The sequence below is a fragment of the Patiria miniata genome, unplaced genomic scaffold, assembly GCF_015706575.1.
Source record: "Patiria miniata isolate m_02_andy unplaced genomic scaffold, ASM1570657v1 HiC_scaffold_16, whole genome shotgun sequence".
NCBI lineage: Eukaryota > Metazoa > Echinodermata > Asteroidea > Valvatida > Asterinidae > Patiria > Patiria miniata.
In genome coordinates, this window is record NW_024037054.1 from 6,081,089 (window position 1) to 6,097,715 (window position 16,627).

A 16,627-nucleotide genomic window follows, 5' to 3' on the forward strand; every position below is an offset into this window, starting at 1 on the left:
ACTTTTTCTATTTGTCCAAACAAAAGTTATTCGCTCTTGAATAAGAATCAAACGAAAAAAAATCGACCGATGTTTAGTTATTGAATTAGATCTTTCCAAATTCTAATTATTGGCTTCCACATGCGCTGCAGACAATAATTCGACTCTTCGTCGCGCGCAGGAGGCAGACGACGGGTTCCGTTTTTTTGTGCGCAAAATGAAAGCCCATTTTTCAGAGGGTTGCAGACGCCCAAAATCGGAATAAAGTCTCGCTCTTCCGTTGAAGCAAAACATACAAATTGAAAATTTGTTATAACAAAAATCCATATTTTGAAGAGCACGGCGTATGCAACATAATTTAAAGCCATAAAACGTCGTAACGTTATGAAAACAATTATTATTATAACTTTACTTGCATCGATCAGGATGCTAGCATATTTTCCCCCACCATTAGTGGTTGTATGTGGTATTTCGTAATTATTTACTTTCAGAAAAAAAAATCCAGAAATATTATAGTAGGCCTATATTTATTGACATAATAAAGTAAGGTACGCCCATCGAAATTCATCGTTGGATGAACTTTTCTGAGGTGACAAAAAATCATTGAGGGCGCTATTTAAAACACCTGTTCGATCGAGCTAAGCCGCGGCCGGCTGGCCACAGACATTTAATCCCAGGCGCAACCAAAATACCAGTCGCTTGGGCTGCCTTGGATGACAGCTCACAAAACAGAATTGCGATCGGGCCTTCTGCATTCTGCTTTCGAAGATTCTGCTAAAAGACGTTCCTCAACTAAATCTGGGTTCCTTGATCTTTCTACAGAATAGTGGCCGAAGACGATGAGGTCCGATGGAGGCAGTGGAGGACAAAACCGAAGATCCTAGCATCCAGGATGGTAAGAATAAAATCGGAAGTGGTTATAAAATGATAATAAGGTTAAGGGGGCTGATGAAATGATTGGCAAAGGGGGGCCGGGGAATTTATTAAACAAAGCACTTAGTAAGGTTGGAAAGATTAAAGAACCTGGCTTTTTTTTCAAATACTGCCCCAAAATTACCACATTTAGTTTGAATTTTATTTGCAGTCGATTAGGCCTAAACATCTAATGATTTATGAACGGGTAAAAGCCTTCTTCTAGACTCCGTCCCTCATGTCCCTGATCATGCTGATCTTACTAGCCCCACTTGTGTGGCCTCTGTATTGCTGTGCTGTACGTTAGGCCACACGCCTGGTTTCCCAACCTACTGAGGAGTTTAGTCCCAAACTGGCGCATATGGACTCCAGAAAAATGTCTGAATTTCTCAAAAAAATTTGAAGAAATATCACCTAGTCTATCCGGGGGGCAAAAGATAAGAAATCATAGAATATAACCATATCAGTGGTATGTACGGTTAAAAAAAAAAAAAATTAGAATAAACTACTCAGTGGATTGGGAAACCAGACGTGTGGCCGAACGTACAGTGCAGCAAAACGGAGGCCACACAAGTGAGGCTATGATCTTACAATTCCCCGACATCTATAAATTGCTCCAATTCTATTTAAGTAGGGGTAAGGTACCAGACTACAAGAACATGATTGTTTTCCTTGGTTTTCCCAGCACCTGCAAACACAAAATTTCAAACAAGTCAGTGCAAGAATATTTGCTATAAAATACTCATCCCCCAAATTCATCCATTTCTGAAAATTACAGAAAAAGCAAATGTTGTTTATATTATAAACTCTCTTTAAGTCCTTAAGTTAAGGAACGCTTTTTGTGTGGAAAATTGCGCTTTTCATGTTCAAGCCCAGCTTAACAAGTACCTGAGTGTAACGTAAATATCTCGTTCACCAATTGTACTTCACTTACTATGGGGATTTACGCTATTTTTGTTTCATTCAGTGTGCTTGAAATTGAAGTCGTCATGTTCTTGTTCAGGACAAAAGGAACTTGTGGCCCTATCAGGATCAAATGTCATTTTGCAATGTGTCATGTTGATATATCACTCGAGCAGTGTGTCTGTTGTATCTGTTACAATTGTGGCACGGTACATAGGCCTACTCTATCACTTTGCCATTGTGCTAGCTTTGCAACAAAAGACAAGCTGGATTTATCAGTAATTCTACAATGTACGTTATTGATCCGTTACAGAGAATTGAAGTCGATCGTTGAAGGTTGATTCAGGTCATTGTGTTCTGTCATCCATGTTTTTGTATCTTATTACCACATCACATGAACACATTATTGTATAGTGTGAGGCCTATGTTCTGGCAGCATGATACAGAACTGGGCCCATGCCATAGTGGAGAAAATTGCAAAAACAACAAAAGAGGATTATTTTTTTTTCAGTATATTGATATAGTCTGTAATGTCTTATGTGTCTACACATTTCGAAAAAATAGTATAAAAATGTGAAATAAAAGTGTTTTTACAGAAAAACAACTGGCATTCTTTCACTTTCACGAATACAAAACTTGAAACTTTAAATGCCTTTTTTCTCGGTATTTTACTGTTTTGACATGTCGTTAAATGCGAACTTTAAACAGCCATTACTTGTCAATGGAATGTCCAATTGAAGTGCAACAAACAGTATTGCAAGGAGGATTTCATTCTCTTCCCTAATACCTGCAAACCCTAGTTTCGACCTCTGCCCAGATCTGTCTCGTTTTACTAGAATGCCTCACATAGTTTCAAAAGGGTCTTTTGTTTATAATTTACCAAATTTATATTTCCTCTTCAGAAATGAGATTACATACAATAAATTTGTAATTCAACCTTTTGGCCCAAGCATTTTAAGGAAGTTGCCGATTAGAATCTTATTATCCCCTTACATTAAGTGCTCTTGAAGTTGATAACTTGGCTTCCTGCTTCATGTTTTTATGTCCTATTGTTGATAAACACTGCCATTGAAGTTTGTAATCAGTAAGACTTAGCAGTCCAGGATTTCCTTGTACGATAGCTTTGACCTTCCCGGAGTTGCATTTGTCTGAGTGAAATACAATAATAAAAAAGAGTTGTGCTGCATCTAGATGTAGTCCAGTGGCAAATCGGGTGGGGGGGGGGGGGGGGGGGTAGGTGATGTAACTCGCTCCCTCTTGGACCCCCAAAAAAGAGAAGGAAAATCATGCGGAAGAAAGTCCAACACGCCTGCTAACCTCCCCTCCCCCTTAACAGCAAAGCCCCTCCCCCCACCTCCCCACGAGCCTAAGCTGGATCCGCCCCTAAAATCTTCTAAAACCTGCCACACACCTTTTTGATGTCACCGGTTTACCGGATCTCCGGTACCTTTTTTTCTGTACACTGTTGCGGAGACCGCAACGTTACCCGCAAACATGCCCAGTTCTGTTCTATAATCAGTCGCATTTGAACAGTCACATGATGACAAAAGGGCAGCCGTCAATTTTAATTCATGTGACTTCCTTCGTTAATCTGATTGGTTAACATAAATATCGTGTCTGGTACAATCGGAGTGCTGCCCGCATACTATTCCGGTGACATCAGATCCGATGAAATCTGATGCGAAAAAAATATGGTTGATTTCATCAGGTTGCCGGTGTATGATCAGATCGGTCCGATTTTTTAGCGCACACCTCTCTGATCTGTACGTCCAATGGCCTGATGATCCCAGGATCCAGTAAGATCGTAAAAGTTGTGCAGTTGGCTTAGGCCCCTAAGTCTTCTGAAAGGCTGGCAGTGATCTTTAATTGTTCAGAACAAACACTGCTAATTTTGTTTGAAACCAAGTGGAAACCACGAACACTTTTCCTTGATGGACCTCTGATGCTCAACAGGGGATAAACTCTTGCATTCCTGAAGATCATTCTTCATCTTGCTGTTGTCTACATAGTGAACATTATAGGCCTACTGCCTGTCAATCTATGTACATTATAGTACCCGGTAGGTCACATCAAGGAAATATCCAAAAGTCTGCCACAAGCCGATGTGACCCACCAGGCTGGTGTTTTATAGATCTCCGGTTTCAGTAGCATGAAACGACTGAGAATATTTCTATTCCCCCTGGACAGGATGCTAGTCCATCGCAGGTTACTCGCTAAAGCCAGTACATCCATTTACTCCTGGGTGGAGAGAGGCAGATGGATGCAGGTGGCTTGCCCAAGGACACAACATATGACCAGCAGCTGGATTCGAACCCCTGACCGTCTGATCATGAGAATATGAACCCTAATCACTAGGCCACATTCCCAGAAATACCCTAAAAAGCTATTTCATAGCAGCTGACTTGCCGGGTATTTTTTTTGGTCTGTTGGTGAGCTCTTCACATACATGTACAAATCTCAGCTATCTATCTGGGCACGCTATAAATTCTATCACGAAGGCCCCCTTCAATGGCGAAAGCATTGTGCTAGCTATTGTTCAGATAATCCATCACAGGGCGGTTGCTTTGTACCATGCTATGCACGATGGTTCTCCATTGAAGGGGGCCCTGTTCGTCTATAGATAGGCATCAGGGGTGCGCAAACAAAATCTGTGAGTTTTCACATCTGCTGCATATTGAGTTACTTAAAGGGAAAATACAACATTTGCAAACATCAAAAAATAAAACTACCAAATCATTTTGAAATACCTTGCTGGACTGTTAGTGAATGACAGTGTAAAGCATCCTGTAAAATCATGGCACCTGGTATACTGTCATTTTCAAAAAAAGTGGTATTTTTGTATCAATTTCCAACGCTGGTCGGCCAACCAGCGTTGGAAAAAACTGGCTTATTTTCAAATACTGGCCCCAATTGACCATCGCACTTGTTTGCAATCGATTACACACCTATGAACGGTTACAAGCCAGCTAGACTGGTTCCCTGACCTTACAATTCCCCAATGTATGAAAACTGCTCTGTTTCTTCTTATATGGAGTCAGGGAACCAGACTACAGGAAAATGATTATTTTTCTTGTTTTTTATAGCATTTTCGAACCCAAAACCTCAAAATAGTCAGTGTAACTATATTTGCTATATATTTCCAACCCCCCAATTCCACCCATTTCTGAAAATTACAGCAAAAGCAAATGATGTATATTCCCTTTAAAAGCTATGGCACATACATGTAGCGGTACTAACTTTGTTGCAGTAAGAGGTTCAATAACATGCTATGGATGTTTGCAGACAGAGAGAAGGTAAACAATCAGAATGCTTGAATCAATAAGTTTCTAGTGCAAGTTTTTACAAAAGGCAGTTGTAAAAGTACTGTACAGCGTATTCCAAAATACCCACCATTTTGTTGAGAGGCTCTAGTGTCGGCACAGAAACACGTACTGCCATTATTTGTATACCACTTTAAAGCTTGGAATCTGAACTTTATCCCTGGTGATCATTGGTTTGGTATTTAATTAAAAGAGTTGTAAAAGTATTCGTGTTCAAGAAAAATCGATGAGGCGATACATCAGATGCAAACTCGAGTCACAGGTTGGGAGCGCTTTTTGAATAGGTACATACATTGTACTTGCACATGAATTTCATAATTCAATTACTGAAGAACAATATTGTGATTTTATTTAAGGTGTAGTCTACGTGGATCAAAAAGAATATAGGAAACACAGAAACTAAAACTAAAAGGCAACGAGATCGTCACATCACGAACACGAAGCATTTCCACATAATGGAAAATACGCGCAAGATTGATTTTCCTGGAAATCGGTTGAGTTTGCTTTTGACATTTATTCGAACACGAATCATTTCAAAACCCTTTTGAAAATCAAACCAATACTTACCATGCTTACCAGGGATAAACTTAACATTCCAAGCTTTAAAATGATTTTAAAATAGTGCCGGTGCGTGTTTCCACGGCAACACTAGAGCCTCGCATAAAAATGTGGGTATTTTGGGACGCGCTGTATAATTTTCTACATATTCTTTCATTTTTGGTGTTACTGTTGTGATTTTACATAAGTTGACCTTTGAAATTGAAGTCAGGATGATACAATCTGCATGAGTGGGAGTCCTGATGCAACACGTCAAAACACCTGAACCTCTACCTGTGCGTACACGTGTAAATGTATACTCTTGGAACCACTTACTGTTACTGTACAAAGATTGATTAATGATTTAGACAGTAGGCCTACGTGTTACCGTTGCTTGGATAGTGATGAGTTCTGTATGCTAATACCGGTGTGCACTCAATGGCTAATTTTAATGTACGTTGTCTTCATGGTACTGCCCTACACTTACATGTATTTAATTACAAAATTATTATTTTCTCTGATATTTTTTAGTAAATATTTCACATTAATCAGTCATAGAGGAAAATATACGTCCAAATTTACTGACCTCGAATGAAAATGTTGTCAGAACCTCTAGTTTGATAGTTAAATAAATCTATTGGTTGTTCCACACATTAGGCCTAATGGTTTAGTCTACCATACACTGCAGTCGATTCATGTACATGACGTGAATTTCCTTAGAAGCAATTTAGCCGAGTAAGAATATAAACCAGTTTCTCGTCACCTCCTGGCCCCTCCATTTTATTTACTTAATTTAATTTTGTTTTTAATTCGTTCATCAATTATGCATTTGCGATAAATATTTTGCACATAATGTAGAAAGGACACCATTTTGTTTCAGCAAAAGAGTCAAGAAAATTGAAGAATCCATCCGCCATGTTTGAAAATCCGCCATCTTTGGGTGAAAAAAAAAAAATTACACCCGTCTCCTTCATTTTTGTAAAAAGTCCAGACAAGAAACTACTTATTATTTTTTTTTTTTAACTTGGCGTCACATTTCTGTACGAAGAAAAATTAATGTATTTATCACTTTCTGTTTCATTACAAAACATGTGTACAAGTACATACATGTACACCGGTACATGTACACTGTACATTACAAGTACATGTACATGTAAAATGTACATTTAGCTGGTCATCTTTATTTTTTTTCAGACCAGGTAAATGAGTTGAAGAAGTCCACAGGACATAGGAAGTGGATCTGGGTCCGAAAATACATACACTTGTTTACCCCATTACCATGAAAATGCCATTATGTTTAATCTTCGCTACAGACGAATAATATTCCAAGTTCAAGGTGTTGTGATTGTGTTAAGCCCTCGGTATATTTGGTGAATTACATGCAACCCATAACATGTACTCGTGTGCAGACTGCAGAGTTTGAAAAAAATGTATATATACCGTATGTCAAAATATTTTGAAACAAAGAATAGAAGTTAAAATTACAGAAAAAAAGTTAAAATACCTCGCATTAGGCCTATATGAAGCGAATCAAGTGAAATCGCTCACCGAATGCCCTTGTAAGCCTAATTTAGATCATCACATAAAATGCCACAGAAACCAAACGATTTTGACCTGATCCCTGTGAAATGATCAGGATTCCAATTTGGCCTTCGTCTGATGCCAGTTGCTCATGAACATTGTGTAGAATACCCCTGTGGCTATCGATCAGAGTTCAATCAATACACTGCTTTGCCAAGTCTGCCCTTAGGGTAAAATAAAACTTGCTGCATTATTTTTTTTTCTATATATATATATTGCAGGTGGAATTCCATAGGTTTTACTATTTACTTACCCCACCAGCACTTCCCTATGTCCACATATTTTATGTGCAGTCACGACTGGGGAAAAGCACGGAGTGTTGATTTTATCGATGTTTTATTGTGTTGTAGAATTTCATGAATGTATGTAGGGCACTTTTATGAATGCATTAAAGCTATGATTTCGTATTTTCAGGGCTCCGATTAAAAGTTAAAATTTTGGATTAAGTCAGTACAAAAATGTATGAGTGCAAAAATGCAGAAATGCCTTAAAAAATTATATCTGGACAATAAACAATTTAAATAATAGATTTACAAGCATCGTTCGGATCTCGGAAGCTGTGGGCCAACAATTTCGTGTTCGTGCATGAGTCCCGTGATTGTGCCATATTCTGGAAGGATTGGTGTTTTTAAGTAAACAAATCAGATTTTTGACCCCATGATGACCTTTGACCCCAGTTCGTAAGACATGTTGACTGTGGGCTCCGGATACTTTTGACAAAGTTTGGTTGAAATTGGTCAAAATATGTACCGGAAGGAGCAATAGACAATGTGAGTGTTTGTTACTACGGAGAGACATGAGGATTTGTTGAGCTGCTACCCGCAACCAAAACTTGCGATCTGATACGCCGTGCCCTGTGGAGACATGCACACAATAGGGAAAAAAAATAGTATACATGTACGTCTCCACAGGGCAATTTCTTTAGATGAATACGTCTCCAAAAGGTTTTCACGAAATATGGATTTTATGGAATTTCCAAGGTATGTTGATCCGTCGCAAATGGTAGAGTTTTAGAAAAGGGATATTAAGTCCGAATTTCAGCCAAGGAAAATAATTCTGGTTAAATTAAGAGCATTTTGGAACTGCAGTACTTTCGACTCGAAAACTTTAGTACACGAGAACAAAGACATGTCTCCACAAGGATACAAATTTCAGTATTGCACAAAGTGTTTGTGTTGTGCTTCATTCTCTTTTCTTCTTAAATAGACTGAAACATGAACAGAAGGAAACATCTTTTCCCTTTTCAAATTCTGTACTTTCCTTTTGGTCTTGGGGATTCCAATATTTGTTTTCAGAGTAGAAAGGCAGGAAACGGAGCTGGCTGTTTTGACGGAAGGAAATGGAGAAAAAAAATAAAATAAAAACAGAGACATGATAGAACATGCTTGTTGAATTGATACTGGTCTGTATTAAACAAAGACATTATAATGTAACCAAAATATTTCTTGACCAAGTGCAAATTCAATGCGATGCAGTCCTAAGTTTACATTTAAAGGGAATGTACATCATCGGCTTTTGCTGTAATTTTCAGAAAGGAACTATTTGAGGGGTTAGTATAATAGATCAAATATTGTTACACTGACATTTTGAGAGGTTTTGTGTTCAAAAATGCTGGAAAAACCAAGAAAAACAAAAATGTTCAAGTAGTCTGGTTCCCTGACTCCACTAAATATAAAATGGATCAATTTATAGATATCGGAAAATTGAAAGGTAAGGGAACCGGTCTAGCTGGCCTGCCCCATTCATGAACATGTAACCAATAGCAAACAAAATTTGGACTGAAAAAAAAATGGTAAATTTGGAGCAGTAGTTGAAAAATAGTCAGGTTTTTCCAACGGTGGTCGGCCGACCACCCTTGGAAATGTATACAAAAATACCATTTTCTTGAAAATGACTTCACACCAGGTGCCATAATTTTACAGGATGCTTCAGACTGTCATTTACCAACATCCTAGTAAGGTATTTCGTAAAAAGTTGGTAGTTTTATTTTTCTATGTTTGCAAATGTTGTATATTCCCTTTAAAAGGGGGGGGGGGGGGCAGGGAACAAAAGTTTAAAATACAGGGTGAGTAAAATAACCCGAAACCCAAATGTTGGGACCATTGTTGTAAGGAAGTTCTGCATGTAGCATTTTCAAAATGTAGAATATGAAAGCCCAATCCATAAGCTTTCTTTTAGTACAAGAATCATTCAAATCATTTATGTACATGTAGGCCTACTTTTCAAGTTATAGAATTTTGAATACGACTAACGTTTTAAGGTTCTGTCCACGGATCACAAAAAAGATCAGTGTTCTTTCAACAAAACGAAAAGAAATCGCATAGGGATGTGTGTGAATTGTTTTCATTTTGCTGAAAGAACGCTCACTTTTTGTGATCTGTAGACAGAACCTTAAAGCGGTGGTTGTGTTTAAAATTCCGTAACTTGAAAGGTACATGAGTGATTTGAATGATTTTTGTACTAAAAGAAAGCTGATGAATTGGGCTTTCATGTCCTAGATTTTGAAAGTGCTACATATGCAGAACTTCAATAAAACAGTAGTCCCGACATTTGGGTTTCGTTTTTATTGACTTACATGTACCCTGTAGTGGTACTTCTCACTAGTCTCCTACTGATCACATTCTTTCGTGTGGCACGAGATGAAATCTGAAACTTGAGACAAAGCCGGCTTTCGGGAAATCCCTTTGTCTTCATATTGGGTTGAACAAGGAAGTTAAATTTTAACCAGTGCCATATTTTTAAAATTCTTACTCTCATCCAGATGACGTCCATGTAGAAATGAATGGGCAGAAGAACGGCCCGGCCAGCAGAATGAGGCAACTCAAGAAGAGAATCTCATTCAAAAACTTCAGAAGATGTAAGTTACATATTTATATGCACACAGAATCGACAATGAAATACATACATATGTGCACTACATTGTTTTTTAAAGGGTTCATTCGATGAACTTTTCTTAGGAACACATTTTGTGAAACTTTCTACTCCTCTTAGGCCAAAAAACAAAAGTCTCCGGTTTCTGGTATGCGCGCCCGTCGCCGTAGCCATGCGCATCGGCAAAATGAAAAAGTTTTTTTTTCAATGAAAGATGATGTCTCAAAACCGCCAAACTCACTGGTTTGACTGGAATCCTGCTGCTGCACAATTTTAACGTGTTTTTAGATTCGGTTATGGTCGAGAATAAGCTTTATGTGGCCTCTCTGGACTCCCATATATTTGCACTAAAATTAGTCGGGCACCATTTGCAGTCATCAGCCGACATTTGAAGCAAAAAAATCAGGTAAAAAAAAAAAAAGCCGCGTCGCCGCACCACTTTTTGGGCAAGCTCCATACCAGAACCCGGGGATTTTTTTTTTTTGGCCTTAAATACCGGTTTGTTTTTTTTGAAAAGTGCACTTTTTTTAACATTCTCATGCTTATCCGGACAACTGAGGGCGCTCTGTTGCAGTGACATCACAGTTTTGCTCATGAATATGGAAATTCCCATTAGCATAAAAACCAAAAAGCCAATAAAACACCCTTCAAAATGGCAAAACGAGAATTGAAAACAAGGTTTTTTACAAACCCTCAAGTTCACGGCCCACAAATTTAATGCTCTGATAGCAAAACATTTGAGGGCATGCAAATAGTGATTTGGCTGGCGGAGGCAATGTCAGGCCTATTTACCGGCCTGCAACCCTATTTATACAGCACGTCCCAAAATGCCCGCAACATTTTTTTTGTGAGGCTCTAACCATTATTTTTATATCATCTTAAACTAAGCTTGGAATTTTAACTTCATCCCTGGTAAGGATTGGTTTGATTTTCAAAAGAGTTTTGCAATTATTCATGTTCAAATGTCAACAAACAAAAAAACTCAACCGATTACAAGGAAAATCAAACATGCGAATTTTTTCGAAATTTTGTTTTCGACATGCCTTTATTTGAACACGAATAATTTAAAAACTCTTTTAAATATCAAACCAGTACTCATCAGGGATAAAGATAAGATTCCAAGCTTTAAAATGGTATAAAAATAATGGCGGTACGTGTTTCCGCGCCGACGCTATATCCTCACGAAAACAAGTTGCGGGTATTTTGGGACGCACTATAAACCTGTAAGAAAGGGCCAATCATAATTTAAGCTCTGCTATGTACATAATGTATCTTTCAAAAGACTTCAAAGGTATGTTTACTGCATGCAGTGGGGGGGGGGGGGGGCGAAGCATTCATACATTGTTTATCAAGGAAGGCCAGACTAATCCTATTATTTATAAGCAAATGAGCAACCACCATATCAATCCATTGGGGATCTTTGCTGATTTGGTTTGAATTCTCCAATGTTTTCCCATGCAGAATGGAAATCTGATAGACCGGGGAAACATTGCATTCAAAAGAGCAAGGGTCACACTCCCACTGATCAGAATTTTGTCTCGTTCGGGTTTTTTTTTTTTTTCCCTCAAACTAAAATGCCACTGGGTTGCTTGTCATCGTTGGGGCACGTTCATGAATGCACCTTCCTGCTGAGTTCACGAGTACTTCGCTTCGTGCCTTGTGCATAGCAATGCGATCTCCCCGGTAGTCAACACGCAGCACGAAATACTAAACATTTTAAAATATAAGCAAAAACACAGCAAAACCAGTTGAAGGCTGCTTTGTAGCACAGGTTGCCTGTACACTAGTGATTGTCATCATTTCTGTTTTCTTGATTTCTGAAGCAAGAAAAACTACAGGACGATATCAGCGTTTATGAAAGGAAGTGTAATGTCCATGACAGAGCCATTTGTATCCATGATATCTAATTTAATGATTCAGAGAAATGATCCAAAATTCCTAGTCTTCAATCTCCTTGACCATTACTACCGCAGATGATGGATAAATAAAATATGTAAGCTAGAAAGCAGGAGGTCGTGGGTTCGAGTCCCACAGAGTAATTTGTAATTTTTTTCTCACAATCACTTGGGACAACACAGAGTATGATACGTGTTTAATAAAAACAACTGTCAGTGCAAGGACAGAACCCACTATCAAATTTAAATGAGGGAATAAATGTGTGCTCCGGAGGTTTTTATCACTCTGTTTAAGACCACTTAGAGTCTGGGTGCTGATAATTACCCAAGCCGGAGGCGAGGGTAATTATCAGCACCCAGACTCTAAGTGGTCTTAAACAGAGTGATAAATACCGACGGAGCACATATTTATTCCCATTCATAAATACCTTTTCGGTAAGAAAAAATCATACAATTCGTTCAAAACATCCCGATTTTGTTCAACAAATTCACTTTATGCTTTTTGAAACATCCCTCTTGCAAAATAATGGAGTGTTCAGCTGGCGAGTAAGATGTAAACAACCCTTTTATGGAGATTGACGCGCGCGTATCATGTTCTGCGCGATGTCGCGCAGAACGCACCTGGTGCGTTGCGTTTTGAATTTAGAACTATAAAATTCTGACTCCCTGGTAGTGTTGCGCATGTCTACGTGAGGATTGTGAACGTTCAACCAATGAAACGATAAGAGGCACTGGATTTTTAGGAGTCCACATTTTATTGTGACACTGGAAAAGTGTTTAAGACCAGCTAGCCATGTCTTTATCATCCGTTTAAGACCGGCCACGTGACGGGCTCTCGACCAATAGGAATGCGTAAACTGTCTTGGGTATTTATGAATTGAGGTTTATTCGCTGAGCTCTTAAAAGCTCTGTCACAGACATTACTTCATAATGATGGAATTGCCCTACAGTTAAAAAACATCCATGGGCTTCTTTTTATTAGCAACACACCATCTCAGTGTGAAGTGCAAACTGGTTACCATGGCAACAGAGTTGTTGACCTCCTGAGTGATGACATGGCCACCACACCGATTTGTTATGCCAACAGTGTCCCTTGGTATTCCTATGCCTATGTACATTGTTATGTACAGTCAACTGGAAAAACAATTACTATTTCCCAGGTTTGCAGCATAATGTTGCTAGAATTGTGAATTTAGGCATGATATGCAACATGGCACATGGCATGCTTAAAGCTACAGTCCATCATTTGTAATTTGTGCATTTTGATCGTTTGAAGCAACAAAAGAGTTCAAAATCTAATGAAGGATACTGAGCAACTAACCTGATGAAGTTTCAGCTAAGCTTCAGCTGTACATTCCGAGAAAAACAGCATTCTAAGATCTCAATTTCAAATCAAAAGTTACTGAATCATGTTTTGAATTTGTTTTGAATTGCAGCTATACGCGACGTAGCGCACTGATCCGACGAATTATAACAACCGCGCGCGCGTGTGCCTCGTTCCAATACTTGTGCGCGCTGCGCTGAATAACAAAACGAACTACTAATTTAAATTTTCCTACGGTGCTTCTTAAGAATCACCGTTGGAAATGCCTTCTTTCGTTAATTACTACAAAATGACAGCTTCCCAGAAAGAATAATTTCACAGGGAGTTTAGTTCCCTTACTATCTTTCAACCAAGTATGTTTTTCAACAATAATTACGCCAGTTATTTTTCGGATGGCTGCAAATGATGAACTATAGCTTTAATAATCTTTAGTATTCCAACTTCTCCTACTTTTTTGTTTACCGTGCTCCTACTTTTCCTACTTTTTGTGTCTGCGAATTTTATACTTTTGTCCTACCGGGTACTTTTTCCTACTTTTTTGTCCTGCAACTCCAAAAAATGAATTAATGAAATATCTTTTTTTTTCTTTCATAACACACTGTCATGTCATGTACATGTACCGGTATGTAAATCACACAAAGAAGGGCTTGGGCGCAGGAGTACTGATACTGTACTTCAAAGAGCTTACAGTTCAGGTTGGAGCACGTGCTGTGAGTACAGAACATGCCAAATTGAGACTTATGACGCTGTGGATGTGGGTATTAATGAGTATCAATGAAAACTACTCCTGAAAGCCCGCAAAGTCCTACTTTAATCCTGAGTTTGTCCTTTAAAGGGAATATAGGGGGCCTACAACATTTGCAAACATCGAAAAATAAAACTACCAAGTTTTTACGATATACCTTAATAGGATGTTGGTAAATGACAGTCTAAAGCATCCTGTAAAATTATGACACCTGGTGTGAAGTCATTTTCAAGAAAATGGTATTTTTGTAAAAATTTCCAGCGGTGGTCGGCCGACCACCGTTGGAAAAACCGAACTATTTTTCAACTACTGCTCCAAAGTTACCATTAACTCGGTCCAAATTTTGTTTGCTATTGGTTACATGTTCATGAATGGGTGCAGGCCAGCTAAACTGGTACCCTTACCTTACAATTTTCCGGCATCTGTAAATTGATCCATTTTATATTTAGTGGAGTCAGGGAACCAGACTACTGGAACAGTTTTGTTTTTCTTGGTTTTTCCAGCATTTTCGAACACAAAACTTCAAACATGTCAGTGTAACAATATTTGATCTATTATACTAATCCCTTAAATAGTTCATTTCTGAAAATTACAGCAAAAGCCAATGATGTATATTCCCTTTAAAGTCCTAGTTTTGTCCTTTTTTCCCTTTTTGATTCTATTGTTCTACTTTTTCACCTGGGTCTGCTTGAAAGCCTGGTGTGGGCCTGTATGTGAATACATGTAGTGTCCCTTGAGCAAAGGCATTGACAAAATTTGGAAAGTGCTGAATCTATAGCTCAGTTGGTGGTGTGCCAGAACGGCATTCCGGAGGTTGCAGGTTCAAACCCCACTCCAGTCGATTTCTTTGTTCAACTTAAATAAATTTCCTGATTAGGTCTGGTTGAAGTATTTGTTGCAAGAACTGAGAGATACATTTAAATGCAGGCAGACAAAAGAAAAGGAAGGTCAACCCCTATCACGGATTTGCACTTTTATTGCCACTGGTTATATCATTGCTGATAGAAATTGGAAATGGTAATGTGAAGGGTTACATTAAACAAATTTATAATTGCCATAAATGATCTTAATTATTTTCAATCTTCTTACTTTATAAAAATAATAATAAAGATTACCCTGGATTGGACATTTGGGAGACATCCCCATAGACTTGTGCACAACATTTTTCAAACTTAAATGTGCCCTAACCCAATATTCCCTTGTCCCTTTTCCATGAATTTCGGTATGTTTACTGATTAGACCATGAGCCACAAATATAACCTAATTGCGACGAAAAAATTGTGCCTCTAAAGAGGGGCTGTGACATTAGGGAGACATGAAAATGTCTCCCTAATGACCGATGTCTTCCATCTTGCGAAGAAATTACGATAACGTGTCTCCTTAATGGTACCATTACACTAATAATAATAATAATAATTACACGCGCAGCAGTGTTCTGAATACGTTGGAGCCTGGTGAGTTGTTCTTGCGGTAGACAAAACAAAAGGGAGTTTTCCATGTCAATAAGCCTCGACGTAACAAAAGAATGTATAATTAAAATCTTTGTGATCATTGGCATGATATACATGTAGTGCTTTAAAGGGCCCATGAAATGTTATTTTTTTAATGCAGGCCTTTGAAATGCACCTTGGTATCCCATTTAACCTTATTTTCCATTTTCATATTTCGCTGTTTTCAAGGGTATTTTGGTGCTTTTTTGGTTTTTATGCTAATGCAAATTTCCATATTCATGAGCAAAGTGTGATGTCATATCAGGCAGAAATCTCAATGTGGCAATTGGTTTGTGCACAAAAAGTTGCCAGAATTTTGGATATTTTTCAGTCGTAAACTTTCTCACTAATGTTTTCAAAATTTTAGCAAATTTTGGGTTCACAATTTCAACAGACAACACCTTATATGAACAGTGTCTTACTGAAATGACATCACAGCAACAGCGCCCTCATTTGTCAGGAAAAGCATGGACAATTTAAAATGTTTAAAGAAGTGCACTTTTCAGTGAAATTAACCAAAAAGGGATTTCAAATAGTTTTCATGCACTTTTTAAGAGGATCAGAAAGTAGCACAAAATAAGTTCCTAAGAAATATTCACTTCATGGGCCCTTTAACACGTCAGGTCTCAAATTTAAGTCGAGAGGATACTGCATGTACATGTAGGAAGGAAATTTCACTTTGGGAAAGTGACGGGAAGGGCCAAGGGAATTGCATTAGCCCACTAAAAACATTTATTTAACATTCTAATGTCACAAATGTGCTCTTGACTGAGTGGTTCCAGCCCCTAAGTGCTGGACGGAAGTGAGCTTGGAACAGTGGTTCTTTCCTCGCCTTCCACCTCTGTGGTCCGGGTTCAATTCCTGCCCTGGTCCAGATGTGGATTAGGTTCTCAGTTCCTACCAGTACTTGGTTACGTGGGTTTTCCCCAGAATATTCTTCTGGGGTTTCGCCTCCTATGTCTAAACTGTAATTGTCTGCTCTCTACAGGTTTTCTTCAGGCTTGCGAGCTTTATTGCCTAAGGCGCTTTTGAGCTATCCTTTTTCCGTAATTACCAGAAATAATAAAAAT

General features: G+C 38.4%; 1 protein-coding gene across 1 annotated transcript in view; it reads left to right on the forward strand.

Moving 5' to 3' along the window:
- The first annotated feature begins 638 nt into the window (after positions 1 to 638).
- The window catches only part of LOC119722777 (cyclin-dependent kinase 14-like), a 63,164-nt gene continuing 47,175 nt past the window's right edge, over positions 639 to 16,627 (forward strand). Inside the window, exons 1-2 of the mRNA XM_038193087.1 lie at positions 639 to 874; positions 9,994 to 10,089. Of these exons, the coding sequence (XP_038049015.1) occupies positions 829 to 874; positions 9,994 to 10,089 (142 nt within the window). The 5' untranslated portion in view covers positions 639 to 828. The remainder of the gene's footprint in view (positions 875 to 9,993; positions 10,090 to 16,627) is intronic.